The sequence below is a fragment of the Hypoxylon fragiforme genome (genome assembly GCF_022984875.1).
Source record: "Hypoxylon fragiforme strain CBS 206.31 chromosome Unknown GGS25scaffold_9, whole genome shotgun sequence".
Lineage (NCBI taxonomy): Eukaryota > Fungi > Ascomycota > Sordariomycetes > Xylariales > Hypoxylaceae > Hypoxylon > Hypoxylon fragiforme.
In genome coordinates this window covers 2,370,959-2,394,348 of record NW_026054764.1, presented here as the reverse complement: position 1 = coordinate 2,394,348, position 23,390 = coordinate 2,370,959, and the positions used below count along the sequence as shown (strand labels likewise).

Sequence of the window (23,390 nt, the reverse complement as noted above, 5' to 3'; positions counted from 1 at the left end):
ATTCGTATATTTTGCGGTGGCACTGCATAACCTGAAACGTCCATCTTCCTGCCTGCAGTGGACACTGGAGGCATCTATTACATACCTACCTAGTAGTACCGTAGGGTATTTACCTGACCTAGCGGGCAACCTCAGTGCTAATAGTACCTACATGTATGCTATGCAGCTGTACCTAATCCGAGCATGATCGACAAAGAAAAAGGGAGAAAGGTTCCCGATTACCATTAACTGAAACTTGTCATCTCAACCAATCGTTTTAATTCGGGACATCAAGAAAGCCAAACCAAACCTCTCATTTGCATTCTCACTTTCATTCTCACTTTCACTTTCAAGTCCACGTAGCTCGAGTATTATAAAATACATTATGTAGCTACCTACTTAGTACCCTAGGTAAGTAACCATCATCTGGAACCATGCATTCCATCGTAGCACCATTGAATGTTTATAGTCATACGTGCCTGAGTAGGTACTTACTACTTAGTTAGGTATCGTATATTCAACTGGGTGAACACACCGTCTTTTAATGTCACCTGAAACTCCTTGCCCATGCTTATTCTCTCATGAATTTACAACGAGTCTGAGTCATGCCAGTCCTCAGCTCAGTGTTCATCGAACCCCTTTCCTCATGAAAACCTATCCCGGCTCCGGCTCCGGCTCTCTGCTTGATACAACTCTTTCTTGATGTCAAAGAACACGTCTTCAATCCTGTTCACCTCATCTCTCGTCAACGTTGCCGTGCGGAGACCTTGAAGGCTTTCCATCAAGGCCTTCATAATTACATCTGCCGATGGTTTCTCCGGCACTGCTTCTTTAATTGTAGGTGCCTGCTGCATAGCAATCTCTGTTGCCTGCGGCATTATCGGCGCAGCACTCTGTTCCTCCACGCCTTGGCCCTCCATCTCAGTATCCGTACCAATTAGTACTGTTTCCAACTGGGAACCTGTTGGACTCGAAGCCCCCGCTCCCGACTGCTGTGATGCTTCGGTAATGATTTGTAGATTCACCGCCTCTGTGTCAGACTCACGGTCAGGGGGACTGGAGCTGAAATACAGAGGCGAAGAGCTCAAAGAAGCTTCCTTGTCCAGCTCTAAACCATCCTCCATTGCCGCATCCATTTCCATTTCCATTTCCATTGCATCTGCATCAATATCCCCAGAAACTGTGTTATTAGTTACTGGTTCAGGCTCTGCATGCATGCCATGCTTCTGCTTCTTGCTGCTGCCAACGAATTCCTGGTCTCTCTCAGCGTGCCGCTTCCTCTTTCTTTTTGCCCTTCTGTTCGACGGATGCGAGGCCTCTACCTCAGGAGACGCCGGGGACATGACTGGCGACGTTTGATTACTCTCGCCCTTTTTGGACCTACTCCGCAATCTCTTTGACACCGTCTGGACCGTAATACATTCCAAGGACACACCACCCGTTTCCTTTAGCTTTTTTGGCGATTTATTGCCGTATCCAGGCAGCGGCTCGCATTTACTAGAATCGAGCGGGATTACTAAACGCGCCATACTTCTTTCTTCACCATCGCTAAGTTCGAAGGAGATGTCTTTGGACTGAGAGACAGGCGCCTCGCTATTTTTAGCTTGATTGGCCTTTGATTTGCTACGAAGAGCCCGTGATGTTTGAGATGGGCTGCTGGGAGCGTCGACGTACGCCTCCGAGTCAGACCGAGGGGATGAGACCATTGCCTTACTCGAAGAACGAGTGATGCGTGGGCTCGCCGTCCCTCGAGGAGTAACATGCCTAGGAGAACCGTTTCCTACAGGTGTAAGCGCTAGCTCTGGTTTCGACCCTACTGATTCATCGACCTTTCCATGATTTGCGAATTCCATTGTATCGTCTTCAATATCTTCTTCAACGTCATGTTCAATATCGTCTGCAACATCGTCTTCGACATCGCCTGCAACTGCCTGTTTTGTGTTCTCTTCATCGGTTGATATTGTTCGCTTTGGCACTGGCGACCCTGAAACGGGTGAAGATAGGATTGGGAAACCCTCGAACACGCTGCTGTTTTGAGAACATCCAGGTTTCATCTGGGGGAGCAGGTTCCGGCAAGGCTTTGGTGGCGATGAGGGAATATCATCAGTCATCTCTTGATCCTCATAACTAATAGGGGCTTGACCTCGGCGGGGTGTTGGGGTAGAAGACACGTAATCTTCAACATGATCAAGTTGGGGTGTAATAGCGCGCGGTTGGCATGGATGCTGTGCTTGGCCTGAATGCTGAGACGCTGGTCGATATATTGGCTGAGGAGATTTTTGCTTCTCTGTGCTAACTCGGACATCAGAATACAGAGCAGCATTTTCCCGTTGCCGTTCGCGGGTTTCCTTCTGTCGGTCTGTCAATAGCTGAGACTCTTTCGCGTCGTGACTTGGCGAAGATTCTATGGGTGCAAACTGAATTTGGGAATTATCGTGTCTTAGCCTAGGTGTTACGTTAGACTTGGCGGATCTTGGCCGAGAAATATTAGGTGTGGTGTCATCGCGATGTTTAGTCGGCAATGAAAGCTGAACAGATCCAGGGCTACCAGATCGCCCAGATGATAGCAGCCTTTCTGGTGTATTAAGTTGGCCGGCACCGCTCAGGTTCTGGGCCGGACCCTCTGAATCATCTTGAGATTCTATGAAAGATGGCTCTTGTCGGCTAGACTCGTAGTTTGCAACGTCCAAGCCGGGAAGGACGACATCAACGTAAGGATGAATAGAGAGAAGGACCTCCTTGAGTTTCTCTGGATACGGAATCTCATCAAACTTTTCAAAAGCATAGTTCCAAGTGGCCGAAACAGCGATAACGATATATCCATTTTTACTTTGAAATGCCGCACAGAGCAGATCTTCAAAAGCACCAAGCTGAAGATTGCTGGGCGAAGAAACGTCCAAGAAAAGGATGCAGATCTTGTCCCATAGATAAGAAACCTAGAGCTTGTGAGTTAAATGCGCAAGAAGGATATAAAAAGTCACACTTACAGCGTTAGGCACCTCTGAAGGTTGTTTGCTGTCACACTTGATGTCCGAGTCTTGAATCCAATGACATATGCCATCCCGTAAACAAGCCAACAGATTGGGAACGGAGGCAGAGTTACACCGTGCTAGGAAATTGCCAACCTCTTTAAGAAGAGGTACAACAATGTCATTTTGATCGTAAAGCTCCAGGTGCGTATATGAATTTTCGAGGAAGTGGTTTGTGAGACGATAAAGATATTCGAAAGGGTCGGATGAAGCCGACTTCGATCCGGCAACAGACGTACCCCACAGGCGCCGCCGAGCAGAATCTAGGGCTTGCCGATCCCGAGGTTGCTTTGCAGTGATAATCAACTCAATACCACTCTTGAAAAGGATATACGGCACTGTTTTGTCTCGACTTAATGAGTGGCACTCCATAAGGCTCTTAGCCAACGGCTCTACTACTGCAATGGCACATCCTGTCTCTCCTACTTCACAGGTGACTCGAGTTACTAGTAATTGGAATAGGGTGTTCCAATTTTCCCACGGTAGATTAGGTGTAGATCGAAGACCTCTCTCTAAGTGTTTGACAATGTCGCGGTATTCGTGCCCAATAGTCGCTGAATCACTCCCAGGAGTAGACATCAAATAGCTGGACTGGCTGTTGTCTACGGATAGAGAAAGGATATCAGCTATGAAAACCCACGGCCCATAGGGACAGATTGCGTCGATAGGCAATGTTTGTAAAAATTCGCGAGCAAGGTCCATTTTGGCGTGGGAAGAAATTCGAGAGATAACGAAGGGATCAAAAACGGTTCTGACCAAGTTTAGCAAGCCGTCATCATCTGGAATGCCAGGAGGTATCGTAGAGAGTATAGAAAAGAGGTGATGGAGAGGAGTTCGTGTAAGCCCTTGGCCTTTTCCTTTTCCTGACCGATGCGAAGGTGTTGCTATAGGGATGAATGAGTTCTGCTTATGGAGGGAAAGGAGCCTTTCTGTAAAAGGTAATAAGCCCAAAGACTCGACCATTGTCGAGACATAAGCGTGTGTAGCATCTAGGAACTTATGCTGTAATTCGGGCTGGATATCCGCTTTATGAAGCCCTTGGGACCATATCCTAGCGAGTACACTAAAAGCATGTGCCATGAATGTTGCCGTGTCAATAGATACCTTGACTTCTTTGGACGCGGCAGCAGCCACGGCACTTACAAGCGTGCGCCATAGCTTGTATGACGGAGAGTCCGAAGTCGCCAGATCCAGGAAGGTTTCCTGTAAGATAGGCTCAACGATACCGAATACTCGCGCGGCATTTCGCCTGACCCATTTTGGATCGAATGCGGGAAGCTCATCCGGTTTGATCAGTGAGTTCTCAGCAACACGATCCTCTTTCCATAGTCGTTGTGTCGATGAGTCGAATAGTCCACTCAGCATTGGAAGCGCTTGCTTCAAGTTCAAGTTCTCGGAAACTTTAGTTGGGCCAGTTTTTCGTTTCTCCATTGATGTGGAAGAGATTAAACTCTGGAAAATGATTTGAACGCATGTATCCCAATAGGTGTCAACCTGTGCTATGGACAAATTTGGCTTGAAAGCATAGTATATCATATTACAGATGCCAGCCATGACCGTGCTTTGCACTTCTTGCCACTTCTTGCTGACGACTTTTCTCCTCAACTGATCGGTCAAGGCGTTGGACATGGAAGTGACAAGTCTCGAGAATTGCAGTTCGTGGAAACGTAACGCATAGACAAGGCGATTCCAGGCATAGTTGGCCTCGATTTTTGCTTTGGGGTCTCCGCTGTTGAAACAATGTTGCATAAGCTCCAACCACGACCAGAAATGTTCCCACTTGTCAGCAGGACACTTAACTAGCAAAACAACGACGCTCCAGATCTGAGGTACGAAGGCCAAGCTGCTCTTGTCCTTTGTCATAGCCTGTACCCTCTTTCTGTAATATTCTTGGTACTGGGTATCCTCGACTTGCATATGAAGGATTTCCATGACTCTTCTGGCCAACTGGGGTTCCCTACCGATGGTAAACCCAGCTTCCAGTCCTAGCGCAATGGCTCCGGAGCGAATCTCCTTCATGCTACTAAGCATGTCATTGAATAAGTCCAGAAGCCAGTCGGTATGTGTAGACATGTGAGATCTCGACTGTTTGATTAGTTTTCGATATATTAGAATACGGGACATGATAATGCTTTTCCCCTTTAGATGATTTTCAATCTCATGGACAGAAGTGACCAATCGGCCAACACGATCGGCCGTCATAACCTTTGTCGAGAAGTTCTGAGAGGCTACAACTTGCATCAAATGCCTAACCACATCCTTAGGTACCGAGAGATCGCCGAAGGATTTGATGCTATGGTCGATGATGAAGACGCCGAAGTTGGAAGGGACCATCGAGGCGATAGCAGGGAAATGAAAAAAGGTACAAAGCAAGGTAAGGGCATGATTCACCATGGATGAATCAATATCCCCATTCGAACTCTTCGCTGTGATGTCCCGCTGTATGAATTGCATGAATAAACTCATCTTATCCTGGAGGGCAATGCGGTCGGGCAAGTTGTTCGAGGTCTTCAGCGCCTGTGCTAGTGACATATATGAATCAATCTTGGCATCCCTATCCGCTCCTGCGAGCTCCCTGATGGCTGTGTTCAACATGGCTATGATATTAATTTGGCCAACTCTGCTGTTGCCGGCAGCTGATAAATCGAGCGAGCTATGAGACAAGGGGCTCGAGTGTCTTTTTAAGATGGATTTGATAGGCTTCGATGAAGAACCGGAGTGTGGTGTGGCTCGTTTTCGGACGTTTTCCTTATTGAAAGACGTTGGAGCATCGCGATACTCGGCTTCAGCCGAAAACCCAACCCTCTTTCCCAATCTTCGCGAGCTGGTATTTGTTGTGTTGGTATTGTTGGGAGAATGACTCGGAGGTGTATGAAGATTTAGTAGGGTATCGACAGATTGATTTAGACGATTAGACAGGATATTTTCAGCAACTACGTCTTGCTTGTTTTCTCGAGGGGGCGTGGGCGGCCTTGCAGGTAGAGATTCCAAACTTCTTGGATTACTTCCTACTTGCGATATCATAGCTGCGTCTCCAGCCAATTGCTCCCACAAGGCAGAAAGTCACCCAAAACCTCAGGTATCATGTGCGGTGAGGATCAAAATACCTTGACACCCTTGAAAAGTTTGTAGGAAGGCTCTCAATCAAATGATATGAACATCAAACAAACGATTGACAGAAAAAACCCGAAAAAAAAAAGGGAATTGATTAAAATGAGAAGAAAGGGCTGTGCTCAGCAAATATTCGTGGATACTGCACAATGTGTGGAGGTTGATTTATGTAAGTTCAAGTTACTACATGTATGAGGCAAGCAAGACATTGAATTTAGTACATTGTGGGGCCCCTGTCCTTTACGAGAAGGTAAAAAAGTTAAAACGCGACGCGATTAAATAGTTATTCGCGTTACTACTATTTAACTAGACTAATCAACGCGTGAGACGCTTGGGCCTCCACTTTAAGTACCCAAACGCGGCCACTAATCTGAACGACGGTTAACCAACCTCTTGACAGGTTTCTAGTTACCTATTCCGTACTAGTGTAACTAAATAACTGCTTAGTAACGATTAGCCTGCTGTTCCCCGCATCATCAACGCCTTGTGGCTTGAAATCCCGTGATATGGGCCCAGGGCATGCGAAACTATTTCCAGTTACATAATCTATCAAGTTTCACCCATTCGATACATACATACCTAGGGTACCTAAGGTAGCAATCTTTTTCCTCAGTGATATTTCAAGATCAGTCACAGCCCCGAACCTGGGTGTGAATGCTTACATTACTATCTCTGTTACGTCATGCTAGATTGATTAGAGTTTATTTTTAAGCAACTAGTTAACAGTGAAAGCATTTATGAATTAAAGGCACACAGCCATCAATCATCATTCATACTCTTCCAACCTTCTTTGGACAAATTGCCTAATTTCAACCCGATTTCAAAGTACCTAGTATGTATGTTTAACTCACGTCTCGCTTGCCACATATTGGGTGTTGCTACCGGCCTAAATAATCTTAATTCGCTATATATGTCCCCCCCTTCTTACACTCTCATCTTACGCTCTCTTATCACTACTTAGCTTCATATAAGTTACATATTTGACGGATATTTATATATTTAAACTACTCGGTGCTTTAGCCAGACTTCTATTTTCTACGTGTCCCTCTATCAGTCAAGAAAAGTACTTTTGCATGTCTAACTCTCCATGTCTCAGCAGTATTTCCGTGCCGAAAAGAGGCGTTCAGGCGTATTTTCTCATCGTTAAGCCACTGCCTAGCTAAATCAGAAGAATCAATGGCTCAAGCAAGTTTGACGGGGTCTGGTTAGTAGCAGCTAAAGCGTCTTTTGGCGTGGCTTATGCTTATTAAGTGCACAGCAAAACTGGCCGCCGTTACGAGTTTATTAGATAAACTGACTGAAGATCTTACTTCTGGCACTTTACTCCCGCACCGTGAGTAGTAATAAAAATGACATTTAAAAGTTGCTTCGCTCATTTAACTTCATTTACAAGAACGTGATTCTGCCTTGGAGGAGCTTAAGATATATGGCAGAGATCCTCGGAATGCAGATCCTATATTCACCAAGGAGGCAAGCCACGATACTAAGAAGTGCATAGGATTAGCTGGCTAACAACTCTCAGGGTATCAAAACGCTCACTCGACATGCCTTTGATAGTTCATCTAGCTCAACCTCGAGAAATGCTTTACGAGTCCTTTGTAATGCGTTGCTCCTGGAACAAGAGACTCGGCAAATATTTGTCGATCAAGGCTATGAAGCTAAAGTATGCGATAAACTCAGAAGTGACAGTTGCGATGATGAGTTTTTAGTCTCGAGGATCCTATTCTTGACAACCTATGGGACAAATACAAACTTGATAGAACTCATTGAAAAGCATCAATTGGCCGATGCTATCAACAAAAACCTCGAACGACACGCGAAGCTTCGCTCTACAACCAATCCCGTGCCTAATCCGATGGAAGATATGGCACTCGTGGAAACTCTCAAACTTCTCTTCAACATCACTCACTATTGCAAGGACAAGATATCTTCGTTTACAGTAGCAATACCTCTTATCGTCACGGTGTTATGTAAGAGCTCGTTTTTAACTACGAAGCCACTCGATCCCCCCACTGGCTCAGCAATCAATGCTCTTTTCAACCTGGATATTGGGGCGAAGGAAATTCAGGTCTCGTTGTTTCCTCCAAACGAGCCCAATACATTCGCAAATTATCTCATCGACTTACTGGCACGCTCGACTACGGCGCACGACAACGAAGACCTAGACGCTTGTATCACACCTCTAGTCGGTGTAATTCGTTCCATTCATGAGCATGCGCCAAAAGACGTTCAAAACTCAATGCGTGCACGACTTTTACCCACTGAGGCCGATAGAGCTGAAGTACTTGGCCGGACTGACTCCTTACCATCTTGGCTTCTGAACAACTCTACAAATCCCCTTGCACCTCAACTACGTGAAGTGATTTCTAATCTTTTCTTTGACATGTCTGATAAAGATGCATCGATATTCGTTGAGAACGTAGGATATGGCTTTGCGTCTGGTTTCTTGTTCAACAAGAATATGCCAGTACCTTCAAATGCCTCCGAGGCCTTCAGCAATGCTCAGATAGGCTCTGACAGACCAATCAATCCTATTACTGGTCAGTTTCTTGACGCTGAAAGGGAGCCGGAGGCCCCCCAGATGACCGACGCTGAGAAGGAAAGGGAGGCAGAGAGGCTTTTTGTCTTATTTGAAAGGTAAATTTTCGTATCTATTATGCATGAACCCTGCTAATTCACTCACAGGCTGAGGGCGAATGGTGTGATATCCGCCGAGAATCCAGTGCGAACAGCCGTGCAAGAGGGCAGGTTTGAAGAGTTGCCCGATAATTATGAAGATTCCGAATGAGCGGCTCTAAGATCTTGAGGTCCCTGTGTTATCTCTTGAAAAGGCATCGTAATGCGATATTCCGAAAACATGGCTTCGCCTAAGGGTCGGTTAATGTATCGAATTAGGTATCTAGGTAGGTAGGTATGTTAGATTCTCTCAAAGCTCCAAAGAGAAGCTTCCTAGATTACCTTCCTAGATTACAACTGATTAATCATGTTGTCTGTTAGTCGTTATGAGATACCGGAATAGCATTGAGATTAGTGATATGTAAGAGGAAAGTAGAAGGAGACGTTCTAAAAGACTACTATCTTATTGTATGTCGTATCTAGCATACCTATGCTTGAGTATCCTAGGTAGTAATCACAGCAATTCTAGGCATCGTAACATTAGAGCCTAAGTTTCAGCTGAGGGTCGATATTAAAGAAAGACGACGAATAATAAAGTTCTCACTAGTACTCTTTGCTCACCTCGGAATATTAATAAACTGGGGCTATCTCTGAGCATCGTAGCCAACAATGGAGGTTCAAGCACTGTAAAGCACAACCAGAGGACGACGAACCATGGTTGCAGTTGTGAATATGGGCTCCAGTAAGACTAGGCTCCCCCAGATACTGGCGGGTCTCTATTCACACCATAGTGCATGGAAGCCGATTCTCCCCCGCCGCTTTCGTCCCCTTTCAACCTCCTTTTCGATCAGACCTCTACTACTCCCCCACCACTTTTCGACTCCACTACGATTCCTTCTAAGGGTGCTTCATGCTATTCGTTTATGGAAAAGCGGCGCCTTGAACCCTTGTCTTGTACAACGACAGGTACCTTGAAACTTACAATCACCTGGCATTTGTTTACCCTACTTATTTGATCTAGCTGTGGTCTCCGCCGACCTGGTTTTAATTTACCTTCTTCACCTTCCTTCACCTTCCTTCACCTCACCTCATCTCCCAACTTCTCTTATCCAGTACTGCTTCACACCACCCTCACGTAACAAGAACTAGCTTCTAAGCTGTCATACAAGTAAGTCTTTGATATTCTTCCATATTACTTTATTGAACTACACGAGAATACCTACATTATTCCACCTGTGCATTTACAGCTCATTTCAGCCGTTTACGGACCTGAAAATTCACGATATGTACTAAAAGAAAAGGGCAGGATGGGTCCCATGGAGAAAACACTCGTCCCCGGGATGTCGACCCGGAACACAAAGCGCAATCTCGACCGTTTTTTCGACGACAACAAGTCCCAAGAAAACCCCGAGAGCGACGAAGAGCTCTCAAGAATTTCTGGTGTCACTGGACCCAAGCGAGCTTAGAAAGCTACACTTCGTCCCGTGACATCAAGTTCGGCTGGAAACAGCTCAGATGACAACCCAGCAGAGGAGCTACGCCCAGAGGCAGAGACCATCGACCTCACTGCTGCAGGGGTTAATTCAGAGCCCAAACCCAAGGCAGCTGAGCCTACCAAGTCGCCCAAGACGGGCCCAATTCCCTTCCGTGGCAACCACGTAAGTACTTACATATTCAACACTTATATAAGTTCACACGTCTACAGAAGCCGGAAAACTAACCACTAATTGATCCTTCCAGCCTACCGTTGGCTTTCTCCGTCCCAAGTCAGACGGCCCAGCTCGCCGCAAGAACAGCAAGGACAAGGCAGTAATTGAGGAGATCCTCGCCGAGCGCCCCGCTGCTACCGGCGCCCCAGGCTCCAAGCAGTACCTCGTGTACTGGGCGGGAACACGCATGTCGGCCAACACCTGGGAGTCCGAGAGCGTCCTTCACCGCATGTGCCCACAGAAGCTCGCGGCTTGGCGACGTGAGCAGACTGAGATACGCGCGAACCAAGAAGCGTTCGAGGCGGCCCAGGCTGCGATTGCGAGAGCTGAGGCCGAGAAGGCGGCTGAGATGGCTGCTCTTGAGGAGGCTGCCAAGGAGGCTAAGACTACCTAAGTTGAGATGCATGAGACGTCACGAGATACGATTACGGATTAGGGATATCCCTTGGGCTGACCCCCTTACTTTGGAGGGGACTACCATGGACGGATGAATGAATGATTAATGGGGATGGACGAACGCTACACTGATTCAAGGGGGATTGAGAACTGGAAGGAAGATATCTGGAGGCTTAGGTATTCTCGGTAGAGATGACCTACTTAATATGGTGAGGACTGTGACTTCTGTACACTGTCGGCATAATACCCCTGTCATGTATTCGCGTTCTTGTCATATTAATGGCAGATAGGACGCCTATACTCTCCTGTTTTTCCTGTTTTTCCTGGCTTCATTGAGGCACCTGGGTATTGTACTCTGCTTTAGGTATAACCTAGGCCATTGGCGTAGGCAGATGGCTGAACCTCAAAGGCTGATAGTCTAGTACTCTGGTACGATAACAGTACAATGCTGATGGAGGCATTTTGATAGTTTACCTAATAATCAATAACATTGATGGCTTCCTTTACGTGATAACCTTTATTAGGTACAATTTGATGTGCTGAACTGAACGTGTGACCGATTGTTAGATGTACGGCATAGTACTGATAAACTAAAGGCAAATAATGAGTGAGAGACGTCGCGGTACGGAGGTGGCTTGTAACAAGATTTATCATTTCGGTACTTGATACGGCGTAGTACTTAAATGTCAATGCACAGTGGCCCAAGCTCCAAGATACCAACGCAGTGGTATGAGCACTAAACCAACCTAGGCTTAGCCCATCCACATGTGTTGATATGACAGGGCCATCAATTGATATGGACAGGGCTTAATTCGCTGTTGGCATTGTTTAACACCTGATGATTACATCTTAGGGCGCTGTCCGTCTCTTTGTCGCGTCCCAAGATTGGCTCTTTTTATCTTGAAAGGCGGCAAAGGCCCCAGAGTTATGTACCTACGGATCCGTGTCAGCCTCAGCAAACACTAACCTAGTTAATTGCTGATTTTCTCTTTACGTGGCCTCAAACATGAAAAAGTGGCTTCCATTAGTTACATAATTATCGACATCTTTCGCTCTAGGGCTGACAAGGTAGCTGAAAAGTTGCGACACTTTTTATACTTTAATTTTCATAAGCTACCTTACCTGCTTCCTACCTTTCTCGCAGGTAATAAATAAATAGTTGGGGAGAAAAAGAAAAAGGTCAGATAGTCAGAAAAGGGAAGGGACACAAAGAAGAAAAAAGAAAGTCCGCGATGGATACTCTACGAGACGCCCTGCAGCCCCTCCGGCCACTCACGAACAGCCTCCCTGCTCCCATCGCCGAGCTTGGTGTGTCTCTCATCGGCGACACCTGCTACAAGGCCCTGATCCTCGAGCTTGACCCGACCGAATCCGAGTGTCTCAAGCTGGCCATCTCCAAAGGGCTCGGCATCGGCATCATCGGCGCCTCGTCCATCGTCAAGGTCCCGCAGATCATCAAGCTCGTGAGCTCGCAGTCCTCCTCCGGCATCAGCTTTTTGTCCTATCTCCTCGAGACCTCGTCCTACCTCATCTCCCTCGCCTACAACGTCCGCAACGGCTTCCCCTTCAGCACCTTTGGCGAGACCGCCCTCATCCTCGGCCAGAATGTTATCATCACTGTTCTGGTGCTGAACTACAGCGGCAGGGCGAGCATGGCTGCGCTGTTCATTGCCGCTCTTGCCACGGCTGTCGTTACGTTGTTCAAGAACGACTTATTTGACATGCAGACGCTGAGCTACCTCCAGGCTGGCGCGGGCGTTTTGGGCGTCGCTAGCAAGGTGCCGCAGATCGCTGCCATCTTCCAGGAGGGCGGCACCGGCCAGCTGAGCGCATTTACTGTGAGTTGAAACCTACCCAATGCTAAATCATTGATTCTATATTCGAGATAAACAGCAGTTGCTAACACGAAGCGCGCAGGTCTTCAACTACCTCGCCGGCTCGCTCTCGCGCATCTTCACGACGCTGCAGGAGGTCGACGACCAGCTGATCCTGTACGGCTTCATCGCCGGCTTCGCGCTCAACCTCGTCCTCGCCGCGCAGATGGTCTACTACTGGAACGCGCCATCCGCCAAGGTCCGGGGCAAGATGAAGGAGCCGAAGGTCCCGGCAGTGACGACGACGACGACGCCCAGCAAGCAGAGCGTGGCTTCGACTACGCCCAGGAGCAAGGGGCCGACTACGCGACGGAGGGGTTAGATAGAGGGTTGGAGATGCCCCCCGAAACGGAACGGTCGGATTGGGTTACGACGGGTGGTACTTAGAACAGTTGGCCTACCTACCTAGATAATTAATATTGTAATAGACTTATGTTATAGTCTTGCCTATACTACTCTCAACCGGTCTGAAAGGGGAGGGAAGCCAATTGCCTCTTATCAGATTCTGACATGTCATGTGTCACGGTCACAGTCCCTCCTTTTTCCTTCTTGGCCTGCCATTATTATTAATCACCCCCGTAATGGGGTTCAATGCTTCCCTATCTGCATCGTGCTTAAGCGCCGTAGGAGTAGGCGTAAGAGTAGCGTAGTAAGTTGAAGAGCAGCATGGCATGTTTTATCTATGTAGGTAATAATATGTAGGTTGGTGCCCAGATAGCCTACCTACAAAGGCAGGCATCATATATGCAAGCTTGGAAACATGCAATTTTTTTTCTTGCCATGTCTTGTCTTTTTTTTTTTTTTTTTTTTGGTCTCCGCTTCCGCGACTTTTCGGGAAATAGATCAGTCATGTACTGTAGATAGAGTGAATACATGGTCGATTATGCGTAGGTATGTGGATGATGTGCGTACTGTGCGTGTATGTGCGTACCTAGGTATGCACGAAGGATTCCCACGCCGACAACCGATGCATATGTATCGGATATGGAAGTCACATCGGTGTGGGTTTATGGTCGAGCGAGCGAGCGAGCGAGCAACAAGCAGAACAGAAGGGAAGGGGAGGGGATGGGTTGGGCTGGGTTGATAAAAGCTCGCGGGGCAGGCAGGCAGGCAGGCAGATGTCCGGGGTGGATGATGAGCTAGAACTAGCTTACCTATATTGTCTGTCTATCAGCCTGCTTGCTTGCTTGCTGCTTTGTTGCTCGATATACGCTGCTGCGTCTCGCCACATTGACGATTATTTCGGTTTCGAGGTTGTTAGCACAGCATATCGGTGTAAGCTGGATTATAAATCCCATCGGGTGTTTGCATTAATATACAAAGACAGAAAATGTAAGCAAGTCAGGTTAATACTCGACGTACATAGGGATATGTTCCTAAGCAGACGAGAAAGCCGTGCTTCCAACTAATCATTTTTCTTTTTTGCCTTTTCTTATTCTTATTCTTTTTCCATATTATGTGTCAAGACTTTCAGATATATGAACAAAAGGTTTGCGATCAACGCGCGTACTAATTAATTTGGCGCTCTTGCGTGAGTATGGTAGTCTCTGACGTGATTACTGCTGATGTAATTCATGCTCATTAGGCTGAGAATTTAGAGGGACTGTGGAATTGCATATTCCGTCTTCAAGGATAACTAGTTATATGTATATACGTAAGGTTAGGTAAGTACTATCAGTACTATTAGTAGTATATATCACGGATAGTTATCACTCCTCTTGCTTGGTTATTAAGGTGTATGAAACAAATCAAACAAGGAAACAATAGAAACATGACGACCCTATCCCCATATTCCCCAGATTTCCAAACCGTCACTTTTTAGCACTTCTCACACTTTAAGTCTAGACGCTCTCCTCCCCCATTCTTCTGGGCGTTTCTGCGCGTTAGAAAGCAATAAAAGTCATGCTAAACTACTGCACCTGCGGCACGGGGCATTTTATGTACACTCCCCCGGGGGTGATGCTTTCTATTGAGGATCCTCGACGTTTCCCCTTGCATTGCACAGCGAATCATGTACATGACAGCATGCCGAATGGGGAAAAGGTTACTCAGAAGTCTTTCGTTGATAGGGTCAATTGGTTTATGACTATATGCGGATCCCCCTTGAGCCAACTCTGTTTTAGGCATAATCTAGTCATGGTCTAGGTACGATTGGTAGTGATAGGGGGCTGTATGGGGTATTGTTATCAACAAACGGCTCCACATTAAACACCTAAGCCCAATGAGCGGTGTTGGTTAGCGTATCTTTCGCCATCAATCGCCATTATTACGCCAGTAACGATCGATTATCTGTCCCACAAAGTCTCTCCTTTACAATTCATATTCTTCCACATAGACCTTCTACTCGAACGATGCCTGCTTCAATCCTTATATATAGGCATATTTACAAGTCTTGGCTCTTTGGAACGTGTCCTTCCACGCCCCGGAAAGCACATATTCTCCGAGTAGCTCTCGGTAGTCAGTGCTAGGTAGGCAACTTAGTCACATCTTGAACAAGTACATCCCGACTGGTCCCTCCTCGTATATATTGCGTTTTAGCCAGCTCCACGATCTTCGTCTCCGATAGTAGGCGAGAGAATCATATACCTAGGTAGATTGGACTGACTGATAACTCTGACCGACAAGTCTTTCTGGCTCCTATCAATTTTATTTTATAATACTCTTCTATTTCCCTTTCTCTTAACTCATCCTCTCTCTCTCTTCTCTCCGTATATAAATCAACTTTTATCTTTATCATTCCTAAAACTTAACCTCACAAGTGTGCTGAGCGTCTCAAAGTCAAAATTGGCTCAGCTCTGTTGAACCTTACCATACTATATACATAATAGTATTCTCCTGTTTGCCCATCTAGTCATAATTCTTCACAATGGCTCCTGATATCGATTCCATGCCTCGGTCTAAGGCCACACCAAACGGCAATGGCCCAACGGCACCCACGGTGACCAATGGAGCTAATGGAGTCAACAGTGTTCATGGTGTTGATGGTTCTTCCGACAGCCAGCCTAATATTCTCTTCCTGATGGCTGATCAGTTGGCCGCACCCCAACTCAAGATGTACAACCCGGAGTCCCAAATTAAGACTCCCAACCTTGATGCTTTGGCAGCGAAGTCTGTTCAGTTCGACTCGGCTTATTGCCCATCCCCCCTCTGCGCCCCTTCTCGTATGAGCTTGATCTCTGGGCAGCTTCCCATGAAGATCGGAGCTTACGACAATGCTTCTCAGATTGGAAGTGATGTGCCCACGTACGCGCACTACTTGCGCCTTAAGGGATACCACACCGCCTTGGCGGGGAAGATGCACTTCGTTGGGGACCAGCTTCATGGCTATGAGACTCGTCTGACTAGTGATATCTACCCTGGTGACTTCGGCTGGGCCGTGAACTGGGATGACCCGGAAAGACGGCTTGAGTGGTATCACAACTCCAGTTCTATTCTGCAAGCAGGACCTTGCGTACGAAGCAATCAGCTGGACTATGACGAGGAAGTGATGTATAAGTCGACTCAGTTCCTTTACGATCAGGTTCGTGAAGGACCGGACAAACGACCATTCTGTCTTACGGTACGTAATATGAAACGGACCACCCCTGGAGAAGCTTAAAATTTTGAGACTCCCAAGGGAATGATTTATTTGTATTTCTGTTATCTACATATTGGCTAACGAATTTACCAATAACAGGTGTCACTAACACATCCTCATGACCCATATACTATTGAAGAAAAGTATTGGGATATGTACGAGGATGTTGACATTACATTGCCAAAAGTTAAGATTCCTAAGGAGGAACAGGATGCCCACAGCAAGCGGCTGATGAAGGTATGCGACCTCTGGGACGAGAACTTCTCAGACGACCAGGTCAAGCGAGCTCGGCGAGCATACTACGGCGCTGTCAGCTATGTTGATGACTGCATTGGGCGTATACTTAAAGTCCTCAAGAACTGCCGGCTTGACGACAACACCATTGTCGTATTTAGCGGGGACCACGGTGATATGCTTGGAGAGCGTGGCTTATGGTAAGATAAGAGACTGCGTTATATGCAAGATTGCCGATTGCTAAATTATTATCTAGGTACAAGATGAGTTACTTCGAATCATCTGTGCGAGTACCTCTTCTGCTCTCCGATCCCCGGAGATTCACACCGCACCGGGTCAAGCAGAATGTATCGACCCTGGACATTCTCCCGACTTTGTGTGACCTCGTGGGTACCAAGCCGGCACCCGGCCTACCCATGGACGGCCTTTCTCTGTTACCCCACCTTGAAGGCAGAGAGGGGCACGACACCGTTATTGCTGAATACACAGGCGAAGGTACTATCAGTCCCTACATGATGATCAAGCGTGGCCCTTGGAAATATATCACATGCCCAACCGACCCGCCACAGCTATACAACCTAGAGCAAGACCCACTGGAGCTCGTCAATTTAGCACGACTTGTAGATAAGAAGTCTGGGCTCACCGCCGAAGAGGAAGAAGCAAAGACCAAGTTTGAGAAATTCGAGGCCGAAGCTAAGGCTAGGTGGGATTTTGATGCTATTACCGAACAGGTGCTTTTATCGCAGCGGACAAGAAGACTTGTGTGGGGCGCACTAAATGAGGGCAAGTTCGAGGCGTGGGATTACAACCCCAACGATAATGGCACATCCAAGTAGGTGACCCTTAATTTCATCTATCAGACTACGCTCAAGAAGTGGAAGCTAACGATAACACAACAGATACATTCGATCCTTCCTACCCCTGGATGATTTGGAACGAAGAGCTAGATACCCACCAGTTGATAAGTACGGTCTAGAGACTCGATCCATCACTATCGACCAAGCTGGGTCACACAACGAGTAACGCTTATTTAATGGATACGTAATGTATACGATGCATCTCGTGGAGTCCTGCACATATTTATGGAAATTGGCTTTGCTATCTTCATAAAAGTCTTGGGTATTTATTTGTGGAGTATTTAGCGACGTTATGGGTGATTATTTGATGGGATATACAAAACGGCGCAGCATTAAGTAAGATACCTATGGTTCGCTTTGCGTAGGTATCGTTGGATGTGTTTCTGCGTTGGCGTTTAGTTAATTTCGAGCTGTACATACAACCTTGGAAGGAACACTACCTAGTACCTACATAGTAAGAATCAATAGATTCAATAGATAGGGAATTGAGACTTGATCTAATTTGTTCTGGATTTTCTGGTGCTGCTATTGTGGGTTGTATTGGAAGATGCGACGTCAGGAGACAATGAGAATCTTGGATCCTTTGATAAGAGCCCCCATGAACCCCTGTAAATGAGTGGAGCGTAGTACTCGGCTATCGGATCTCGGGGGTAAGTACCTAACCTACACACTATTAGGTACATCTGTTAGTTTTGTAGGGTGGTTTGTTAGGGGGTGTGCTTAGTAAACTCCGCGAAATCCCCGACTAGTGCAATGCAGAAGTTCATCACAAACATTGAATTGAACCTTCTCTCCTACTTCGGACGTATCTGCAGTGTGCACCTCCCCAAGCAGCCCAAGGAATCAAATAGCATATGTCAATTAGGGAAATAACAAACGATAATCATATCTAGCCAATCTTCTTCATTTCTTCTACCCCTCTCTTTTTTCGCATCGCATTTGGGAAATCCCATGTCGCTTTTTCCACTCTTCCATTTAAAGATTAAGCCGCAATAGTTAAATTGTGGGGACCTTTAACATCTTCACTTCCCACTAACTGAGCAACTGAGCTAGCTCTCTCTCGTCTAGTTCATCCAGGTATCTTTCATCGCTACACTACCTACCTGGATAGCTATCGATCAATTATTCACCTACCGACCGTACCTATCGGTGGATAATGAATGAAGCTTGTATACCATGGCGTCACTAAACTTGTCCCAAGAAGAGTTCAAGGCCGTCGAGCAGACGCGTCAACGACTGTCCCAGATATCTAGTAGTATCCAGAGCCTCAGAACCGATGTCAGAAACACCAACCCACTACCGAGCCTGTACGATACCCCTTCCAATCTCTACTGCATCCTTTAAGCGAGCGGATGGAAATATCTTATTAATACGAATTGTGTGTTACGAATATAGTGACTCTCTGCAAGCCTCAGCCGACATCCTACAAAGAAACATGGAGTCGCTCATCAGTGTTACCTCGGAGCGCTCCGAGCTGTTTAGTCGCATCGCCGTACACCCATCGACCAACTATCCCGGTCGCACTCAAGAACACATCCTACTACAGCTTTTGCGCAAGAAGCCCGAACCTGAAATCGCCACCGCCATTGACGAGGGAAGAAAGATGGTCATAGGGTCTAGCGATGGTGGCTTGTCGGCGGCAGGTATTACGCAAGGCATAGGTGCAATTACGGGATTAGGAACACGAGATAATAATGGCGGAGGCAATGGTATGGCTCAAGGGTCCGAAAAAGAGATCCAGGCCACATGGGAGGCGGCTCGTACATTCTGCACGAGCAGACTTATGGAGTATGTTCAGAATGAAGCAGACGACCCATTCACAGAGGAGGAGCGGCAACTTGGCATCGAAAATGTCCGCACTGGGCTTAAGAGGTCGCTGGATGATGACGAGGGTGATGACGAAGATGAAGATGAAGATGTGATGGTGATTGATCGTCCGCCGCCGCCACCCGCACCCGGCGTCGTTACACAAGATGTCGAAGGTACAATGGTGGAAAATATCATGCGTTTGGCGGCGCGTGGGGAGACTGTTATGAGTTGAGACTTCCTCTAGGTTTGCGACGAATCCAATCTGCTCGGGTTTCACTGCGATATCTTCCCCGGCTGAAAGCGAGCCTTCAGCGTAGCATCTTACCTTACGTGGTACATCCTCATGCCTTGACGACTCTATATAACTTCACGTGTAGGCCTTGCGAAACCTAGAGCTATACGGAGACAAAGCAATATTGACGAATCCGGTTATCGCCGAATGATGACTTTACACAAAAGTTCCTGTACCGTTTTACAAATCCCAATACGGCGATATGACATAGTTAATACTACCCGATGCTGGCCGGTTTGCATGACTTGCATGCGGTTGCATTGCCAATGGCGGCACCGGGATAAGCCATGGAACGAAGGTATTGAGCCTACCAACATCAAACTTGCACCCCCCAAGCTAATGTAATGCGTATCAAAGCGTACACGGAAATCATTATTTCAGCCTCCTTGCACGAAATTGGGAATGTAAGCCGCGAGATGATCTAGATTGAAATTCAGTAAGCCCGAGCACACATTGATTATCCAGTCGTGGTCCTCGACCGGTCACGAACTCCTTCCCGTACCACCCATTCAGCCCTATAAGAGGCCATCCCAATTGTACGTAAGCGTTACAGGATCTGACTACTCACGCAAGGTTCCGTCGGAGCTGCATTTGTTGCACTTAGAACCCCGATGCGGCCCGACGGATAGGATTGAGAGTGGAGAACTTGGGGTCTAAACCAAAGGAATATCCCGCACGACGAACCAGAAAAGGGGTTTGAAATGTGTTTGGAGTTTAGCACGTGTCTTTTCAAAGCCCGCAAATCCCATTCCCACTTTCGTATACGCAGTCGTACCCAAGCAAGCCCGAGGAAAAATGCGTGTTGGAAATACGTGTTGAATTGTGAAGAGAAGAAATCAAGAATTTTTGAAGTAATGAAAGTCCAATTAGGGAGGATTTTCTGAAATTTGTAGGGCTTGTCTTCGATTCGCTGCGTTTAAACGGATCGACACTTGACTCGCAGATTTGCACCCTCATTGGAAACGAGTTTGTGTTGTATTGTTGTGCGTCCAAGATAAATGAAAGAGTTACCGGAGCTGACGGCAGAGGCGGCTCTTCTCTCAGCGTGACCATTGTGGCCATTGTGTCCCCCCATGTATGTATGTTATGTATGTATGTATGTATGTAAGCTGATGTTATATTCCCGCGGCTTTTCCCACCTCTTCCCCCCTTATCCCCTCCTACCCGTTTCCCAACGGTCTATCGCTGACTTGGCCCGAAGACGCTGATTGGTTCAAGCTGCTCTTTTTCGTCAAGCGGTCAGCGTCTGGCCTATTAATTTATAAGACATCGCGGGATTGGGTTACGGGTCCCAGGCCAGGGGACCATAACCCGAAGCTGCTTGCTCATTCCGCATTTGCATTTGCACTTGTTTTAAAATATCTAGGTATATATCCTAACGCATATAACCTGCCGACTGATCTGAACGAAAAAAAACAAAAGAGTTCTGCGTTTACGAGAGTTTGATATTTGACAGTGGCTTTGCTACGCTTGATTGGCTTTTTGGATTGGCTTCCTTTTCGTCCCGATTTTCAAGGACATGCGGCTGAGAACTCGCCTCGTGCTTTTCTACTCTCTAAGCTGATAATTTATCAGCTGTCAGCATTACCGACTCTTGAGGTTTTTTTTTTTTTTTTTTGCAGCTCTGAAGCAACGATATATACCACCACTTCTATAAATATGGCTCGAGACCAATTCAATAATGATGATGGTTGTGGCTGGCGCAGCTGGAACGTCGTTCCATGGGCAACCGAAGACTGCGCGGCGCGGCGAATCACCAGCACCTCCAACAGGCGCCACGTCGAAAGCTTCGACGTTATCCCTATCCCGAGCTCTAGCTTCAGCCCAACCTCACTCGCTCCCAAAGACCTAAACCGGGAAGCCCTAACAGACTTCGAAGCCCTGATGCTCGGGGAAATCTCCAACGAGGGGTCCTCAGCAGAAGACGAAGAAGAAGACGAAGAAGAAGAATACGAAGACGAAGAGGAGCTGGAGATGGACTCGTCCGAGGAGAACGACGAAGAAGCAGGGGGCGGCTTGCCCTTCCCGTTCATGGACCTCCCCTTCGAGATCAGGCAGCAGGTCTACCGCTGGCTGCACCTCATGACGCCCATCCGGCTCACGCAGTTCGCGCCCTGGTACCCGAATCCGATCAGCCGCGCCTACCATGTGAGGGCGGTGACGCTGGGGGAGGGGGGATCGGGGTCAGCGGCATCATCAACCACAGCAACAAGACCAGCAGCGGCAGCACCACGACCCACACCCACACCCACGTCCCCCCTCCTCCTCTCCCACTCCCGCCCGCACTGCTGCCTCCCCACCGCCCTCCTCACCACCAGCAAGCAGATCTACCTCGAGTCGCGGCACCTCCCCTTCCTCGCCAACGAGTTCGTCTTCGTCAACTGGTTCGCCTCGGGCCTCTGGGCCGCGCGCTGCTTCCTGCGCGGCCTGTGCGCGTGGCAGATGCAGGCGATGCGGTACGCGCGCCTCGAGCTGCTGTCGCGGGACCTGTGCGGCCGCTACGCGGAGGAGGAGTGGCGGGGCCTGTGCGAGGGGTGGGCCGGGGGTTTGAGGGGCCTGAGGCTGAAGGTGCTGTGCAGTGGCAGTGGCAGTGGTGGCGGGGGCGGGGGCGGACGGGGGGGGTCGCCTGTCCTGGGGCAAGGCGTCTCCTGGGTCGTGGCGGGGTCGCCGCAGCGCGGGGCGCCGACGGTGCAGATACGCGATGAGCGAGGGCGCGCGGAGGAGTGGGTCGAGAATGGGCTGAAGAAGCTGAGGAGGCTGAGGTGGCTGGAGGTCGAGCTGGCGGTCGCGGACTGGGATGATGGGATGAAGGTTGATTGGTGCCGGAGCTTGGAGGAGGCGGTTAATGAGGGGAGGGGAAGGGGGGGTGAGGGGGGGGAGGTGGTGAGGGTTTCGTGTGTTGAGAGGGAGGCGAGGGATTGATTTGATAGAGGGGCTATCTCAAAGAATGGAACAAAACAAATAGCTAATGAGAAAAAGAAAAGAAAGGGCTGATAGGATTAGGTAGGTAGTCCTAGACGGCGCGGTTACGAGGTCCAAGTTATGAGAATGGCGCCCAACTTAGAGAGAGTCGACGTTCGCGGTTTCCCAGGGGATAGAAAGGCTAGGTCAGGAATTGGGGGGGGGGGGGGGGGGGGGGGGGGGTCTACGAAACGAAGCGCACGTGGGGTGTTTATATGTAGCTCGTGACAGTAATATAAATATAAAGGCGTCATAATACACTCATAGATATGTTTCGAGGGGTTCTTTTTTGGTTCAAGTGTGAGAAGTAGTTATTGGATACCTACCTAGGTAGGTGAGAGGTACCTAGTAGGTATTAAGTACACCATTTGTATGGGAGCCCTGGAAATGTGTCTGGTACTGTTCTGGAGAGTGAATGGTTGCCAGGAGTAGTGTTGAAGGGTGCTTGATGATAAGTAGGTGCCTGAGGTAGGCAGGCACGGTATGTACGTAGTAGGTAGTTGCCTATATTGAGATTCATCTGGTTGTTTGCTCCCCTTTTGTAATCCATCCATGTTTGCCATATGAGAATACGCCCTAATACTTAATAGTCACGAAGAAATCGCCCAGGGAACGAAGTGTCTCCTTTTTAGCCACCACGTTAACGTACCTTAGGCACGGAGTCATAGGCCTGTTTTGGACTGAAGCACCTATGTAGGTACCAAATTCACTGACATTTCAAGTTCGTACATACTATACTGTACATACACGGTACTTACTTACTATTAGACACCTGGTTCGCGACTGCAGGTTTTATCGCGACACTGTGCGATCACGCGTTTCCATTCTTACTTTTTAATTATAACAAGTGACTGGGGAGGAAAGGTGAAAGACGAAAGCCAACCGAAGCCAACCAAGACGAAAGGAAAATAAAGATAGAAAATAAGCCGACTTTGTTTTCCTTCAT

General features: G+C 47.7%; 8 protein-coding genes across 8 annotated transcripts; 6 read left to right on the top strand and 2 right to left on the bottom strand.

The window, feature by feature from the left end:
• Positions 1–258: 258 nt before the first annotated feature.
• GGS25DRAFT_508384 (uncharacterized protein) lies at positions 259–6,404 on the bottom strand. Its single transcript, XM_049262473.1, has 3 exons — positions 2,967–6,404; positions 486–2,915; positions 259–390 (listed from the first exon to the last, which is right to left on the bottom strand). The coding sequence occupies exons 1-2, from the start codon at positions 6,030–6,032 to the stop codon at positions 624–626; spliced, it is 5,358 nt and encodes a 1,785-aa protein (XP_049113381.1). The 5' UTR covers positions 6,033–6,404; the 3' UTR covers positions 259–390; positions 486–623.
• Positions 6,405–7,295: 891 nt separating this feature from the next.
• On the top strand, positions 7,296–8,907 carry GGS25DRAFT_525766 (guanine nucleotide exchange factor; the record flags this gene model as incomplete). Its single annotated transcript, XM_049264858.1, has 5 exons — positions 7,296–7,323; positions 7,378–7,452; positions 7,513–7,609; positions 7,677–8,756; positions 8,805–8,907. The coding sequence occupies 5 exons, from the start codon at positions 7,296–7,298 to the stop codon at positions 8,905–8,907; spliced, it is 1,383 nt and encodes a 460-aa protein (XP_049113380.1).
• Positions 8,908–9,954: 1,047 nt separating this feature from the next.
• On the bottom strand, positions 9,955–11,136 carry GGS25DRAFT_508377 (uncharacterized protein). Its single transcript, XM_049262472.1, has 3 exons — positions 11,042–11,136; positions 10,476–10,834; positions 9,955–10,393 (listed from the first exon to the last, which is right to left on the bottom strand). Exons 1-2 carry the CDS (start codon positions 11,094–11,096, stop codon positions 10,503–10,505), a joined length of 387 nt encoding a protein of 128 aa, XP_049113379.1. The 5' UTR covers positions 11,097–11,136; the 3' UTR covers positions 9,955–10,393; positions 10,476–10,502.
• Positions 11,137–11,939: 803 nt separating this feature from the next.
• GGS25DRAFT_462327 (mannose-P-dolichol utilization defect 1 protein) lies at positions 11,940–13,255 on the top strand. The gene is made up of 2 exons (XM_049258945.1): positions 11,940–12,678; positions 12,758–13,255. The coding sequence occupies exons 1-2, from the start codon at positions 12,073–12,075 to the stop codon at positions 13,034–13,036; spliced, it is 885 nt and encodes a 294-aa protein (XP_049113378.1). The 5' UTR covers positions 11,940–12,072; the 3' UTR covers positions 13,037–13,255.
• GGS25DRAFT_508373 (uncharacterized protein) lies at positions 13,164–14,495 on the top strand. The gene has a single exon (XM_049262471.1). It carries the CDS (start codon positions 13,475–13,477, stop codon positions 13,796–13,798), a length of 324 nt encoding a protein of 107 aa, XP_049113377.1. The 5' UTR covers positions 13,164–13,474; the 3' UTR covers positions 13,799–14,495.
• Positions 14,496–14,977: 482 nt separating this feature from the next.
• On the top strand, positions 14,978–17,922 carry GGS25DRAFT_508367 (choline-sulfatase). The gene is made up of 5 exons (XM_049262470.1): positions 14,978–16,273; positions 16,391–16,725; positions 16,782–17,357; positions 17,425–17,769; positions 17,827–17,922. Exons 1-4 carry the CDS (start codon positions 15,581–15,583, stop codon positions 17,546–17,548), a joined length of 1,728 nt encoding a protein of 575 aa, XP_049113376.1. The 5' UTR covers positions 14,978–15,580; the 3' UTR covers positions 17,549–17,769; positions 17,827–17,922.
• A 636-nt stretch (positions 17,923–18,558) lies between these two features.
• Positions 18,559–19,423, top strand: GGS25DRAFT_525762 (mediator of RNA polymerase II transcription complex subunit 8-domain-containing protein; the record flags this gene model as incomplete). The annotated part of the gene is made up of 2 exons (XM_049264857.1): positions 18,559–18,689; positions 18,778–19,423. 2 exons carry the CDS (start codon positions 18,559–18,561, stop codon positions 19,421–19,423), a joined length of 777 nt encoding a protein of 258 aa, XP_049113375.1.
• A 1,162-nt stretch (positions 19,424–20,585) lies between these two features.
• GGS25DRAFT_534878 (uncharacterized protein) lies at positions 20,586–22,629 on the top strand. Its single transcript, XM_049265820.1, has one exon. It carries the CDS (start codon positions 21,143–21,145, stop codon positions 22,403–22,405), a length of 1,263 nt encoding a protein of 420 aa, XP_049113374.1. The 5' UTR covers positions 20,586–21,142; the 3' UTR covers positions 22,406–22,629.
• Positions 22,630–23,390: the final 761 nt, after the last annotated feature.

What these genes read in the sequence shown, in the direction of transcription:
- GGS25DRAFT_508384 (XM_049262473.1), bottom strand. Translation starts at nt 6,032, where the DNA reads ATGATATCGCAAGTAGGAAGTAATCCAAGAAGTTTGGAATCTCTACCT. An exon ending in CTTCAGAGGTGCCTAACGCT is followed by an intron (nt 2,916 to 2,966) that starts GTAAGTGTGACT and finishes CACAAGCTCTAG; the next exon opens with GTTTCTTATCTATGGGACAA.
- GGS25DRAFT_508377 (XM_049262472.1), bottom strand. Translation starts at nt 11,096, where the DNA reads ATGACAGGGGTATTATGCCGACAGTGTACAGAAGTCACAGTCCTCACC. An exon ending in CACAGTCCTCACCATATTAA is followed by an intron (nt 10,835 to 11,041) that starts GTAGGTCATCTC and finishes ATCTCAACTTAG; the next exon opens with GTAGTCTTAGCCTCCTTGGC.
- GGS25DRAFT_462327 (XM_049258945.1), top strand. Translation starts at nt 12,073, where the DNA reads ATGGATACTCTACGAGACGCCCTGCAGCCCCTCCGGCCACTCACGAAC. An exon ending in GCCAGCTGAGCGCATTTACT is followed by an intron (nt 12,679 to 12,757) that starts GTGAGTTGAAAC and finishes CGAAGCGCGCAG; the next exon opens with GTCTTCAACTACCTCGCCGG.
- GGS25DRAFT_508373 (XM_049262471.1), top strand. Translation starts at nt 13,475, where the DNA reads ATGCAATTTTTTTTCTTGCCATGTCTTGTCTTTTTTTTTTTTTTTTTT.
- GGS25DRAFT_508367 (XM_049262470.1), top strand. Translation starts at nt 15,581, where the DNA reads ATGGCTCCTGATATCGATTCCATGCCTCGGTCTAAGGCCACACCAAAC. An exon ending in CTTGGAGAGCGTGGCTTATG is followed by an intron (nt 16,726 to 16,781) that starts GTAAGATAAGAG and finishes ATTATTATCTAG; the next exon opens with GTACAAGATGAGTTACTTCG. An exon ending in AACGATAATGGCACATCCAA is followed by an intron (nt 17,358 to 17,424) that starts GTAGGTGACCCT and finishes ATAACACAACAG; the next exon opens with ATACATTCGATCCTTCCTAC.
- GGS25DRAFT_534878 (XM_049265820.1), top strand. Translation starts at nt 21,143, where the DNA reads ATGGCTCGAGACCAATTCAATAATGATGATGGTTGTGGCTGGCGCAGC.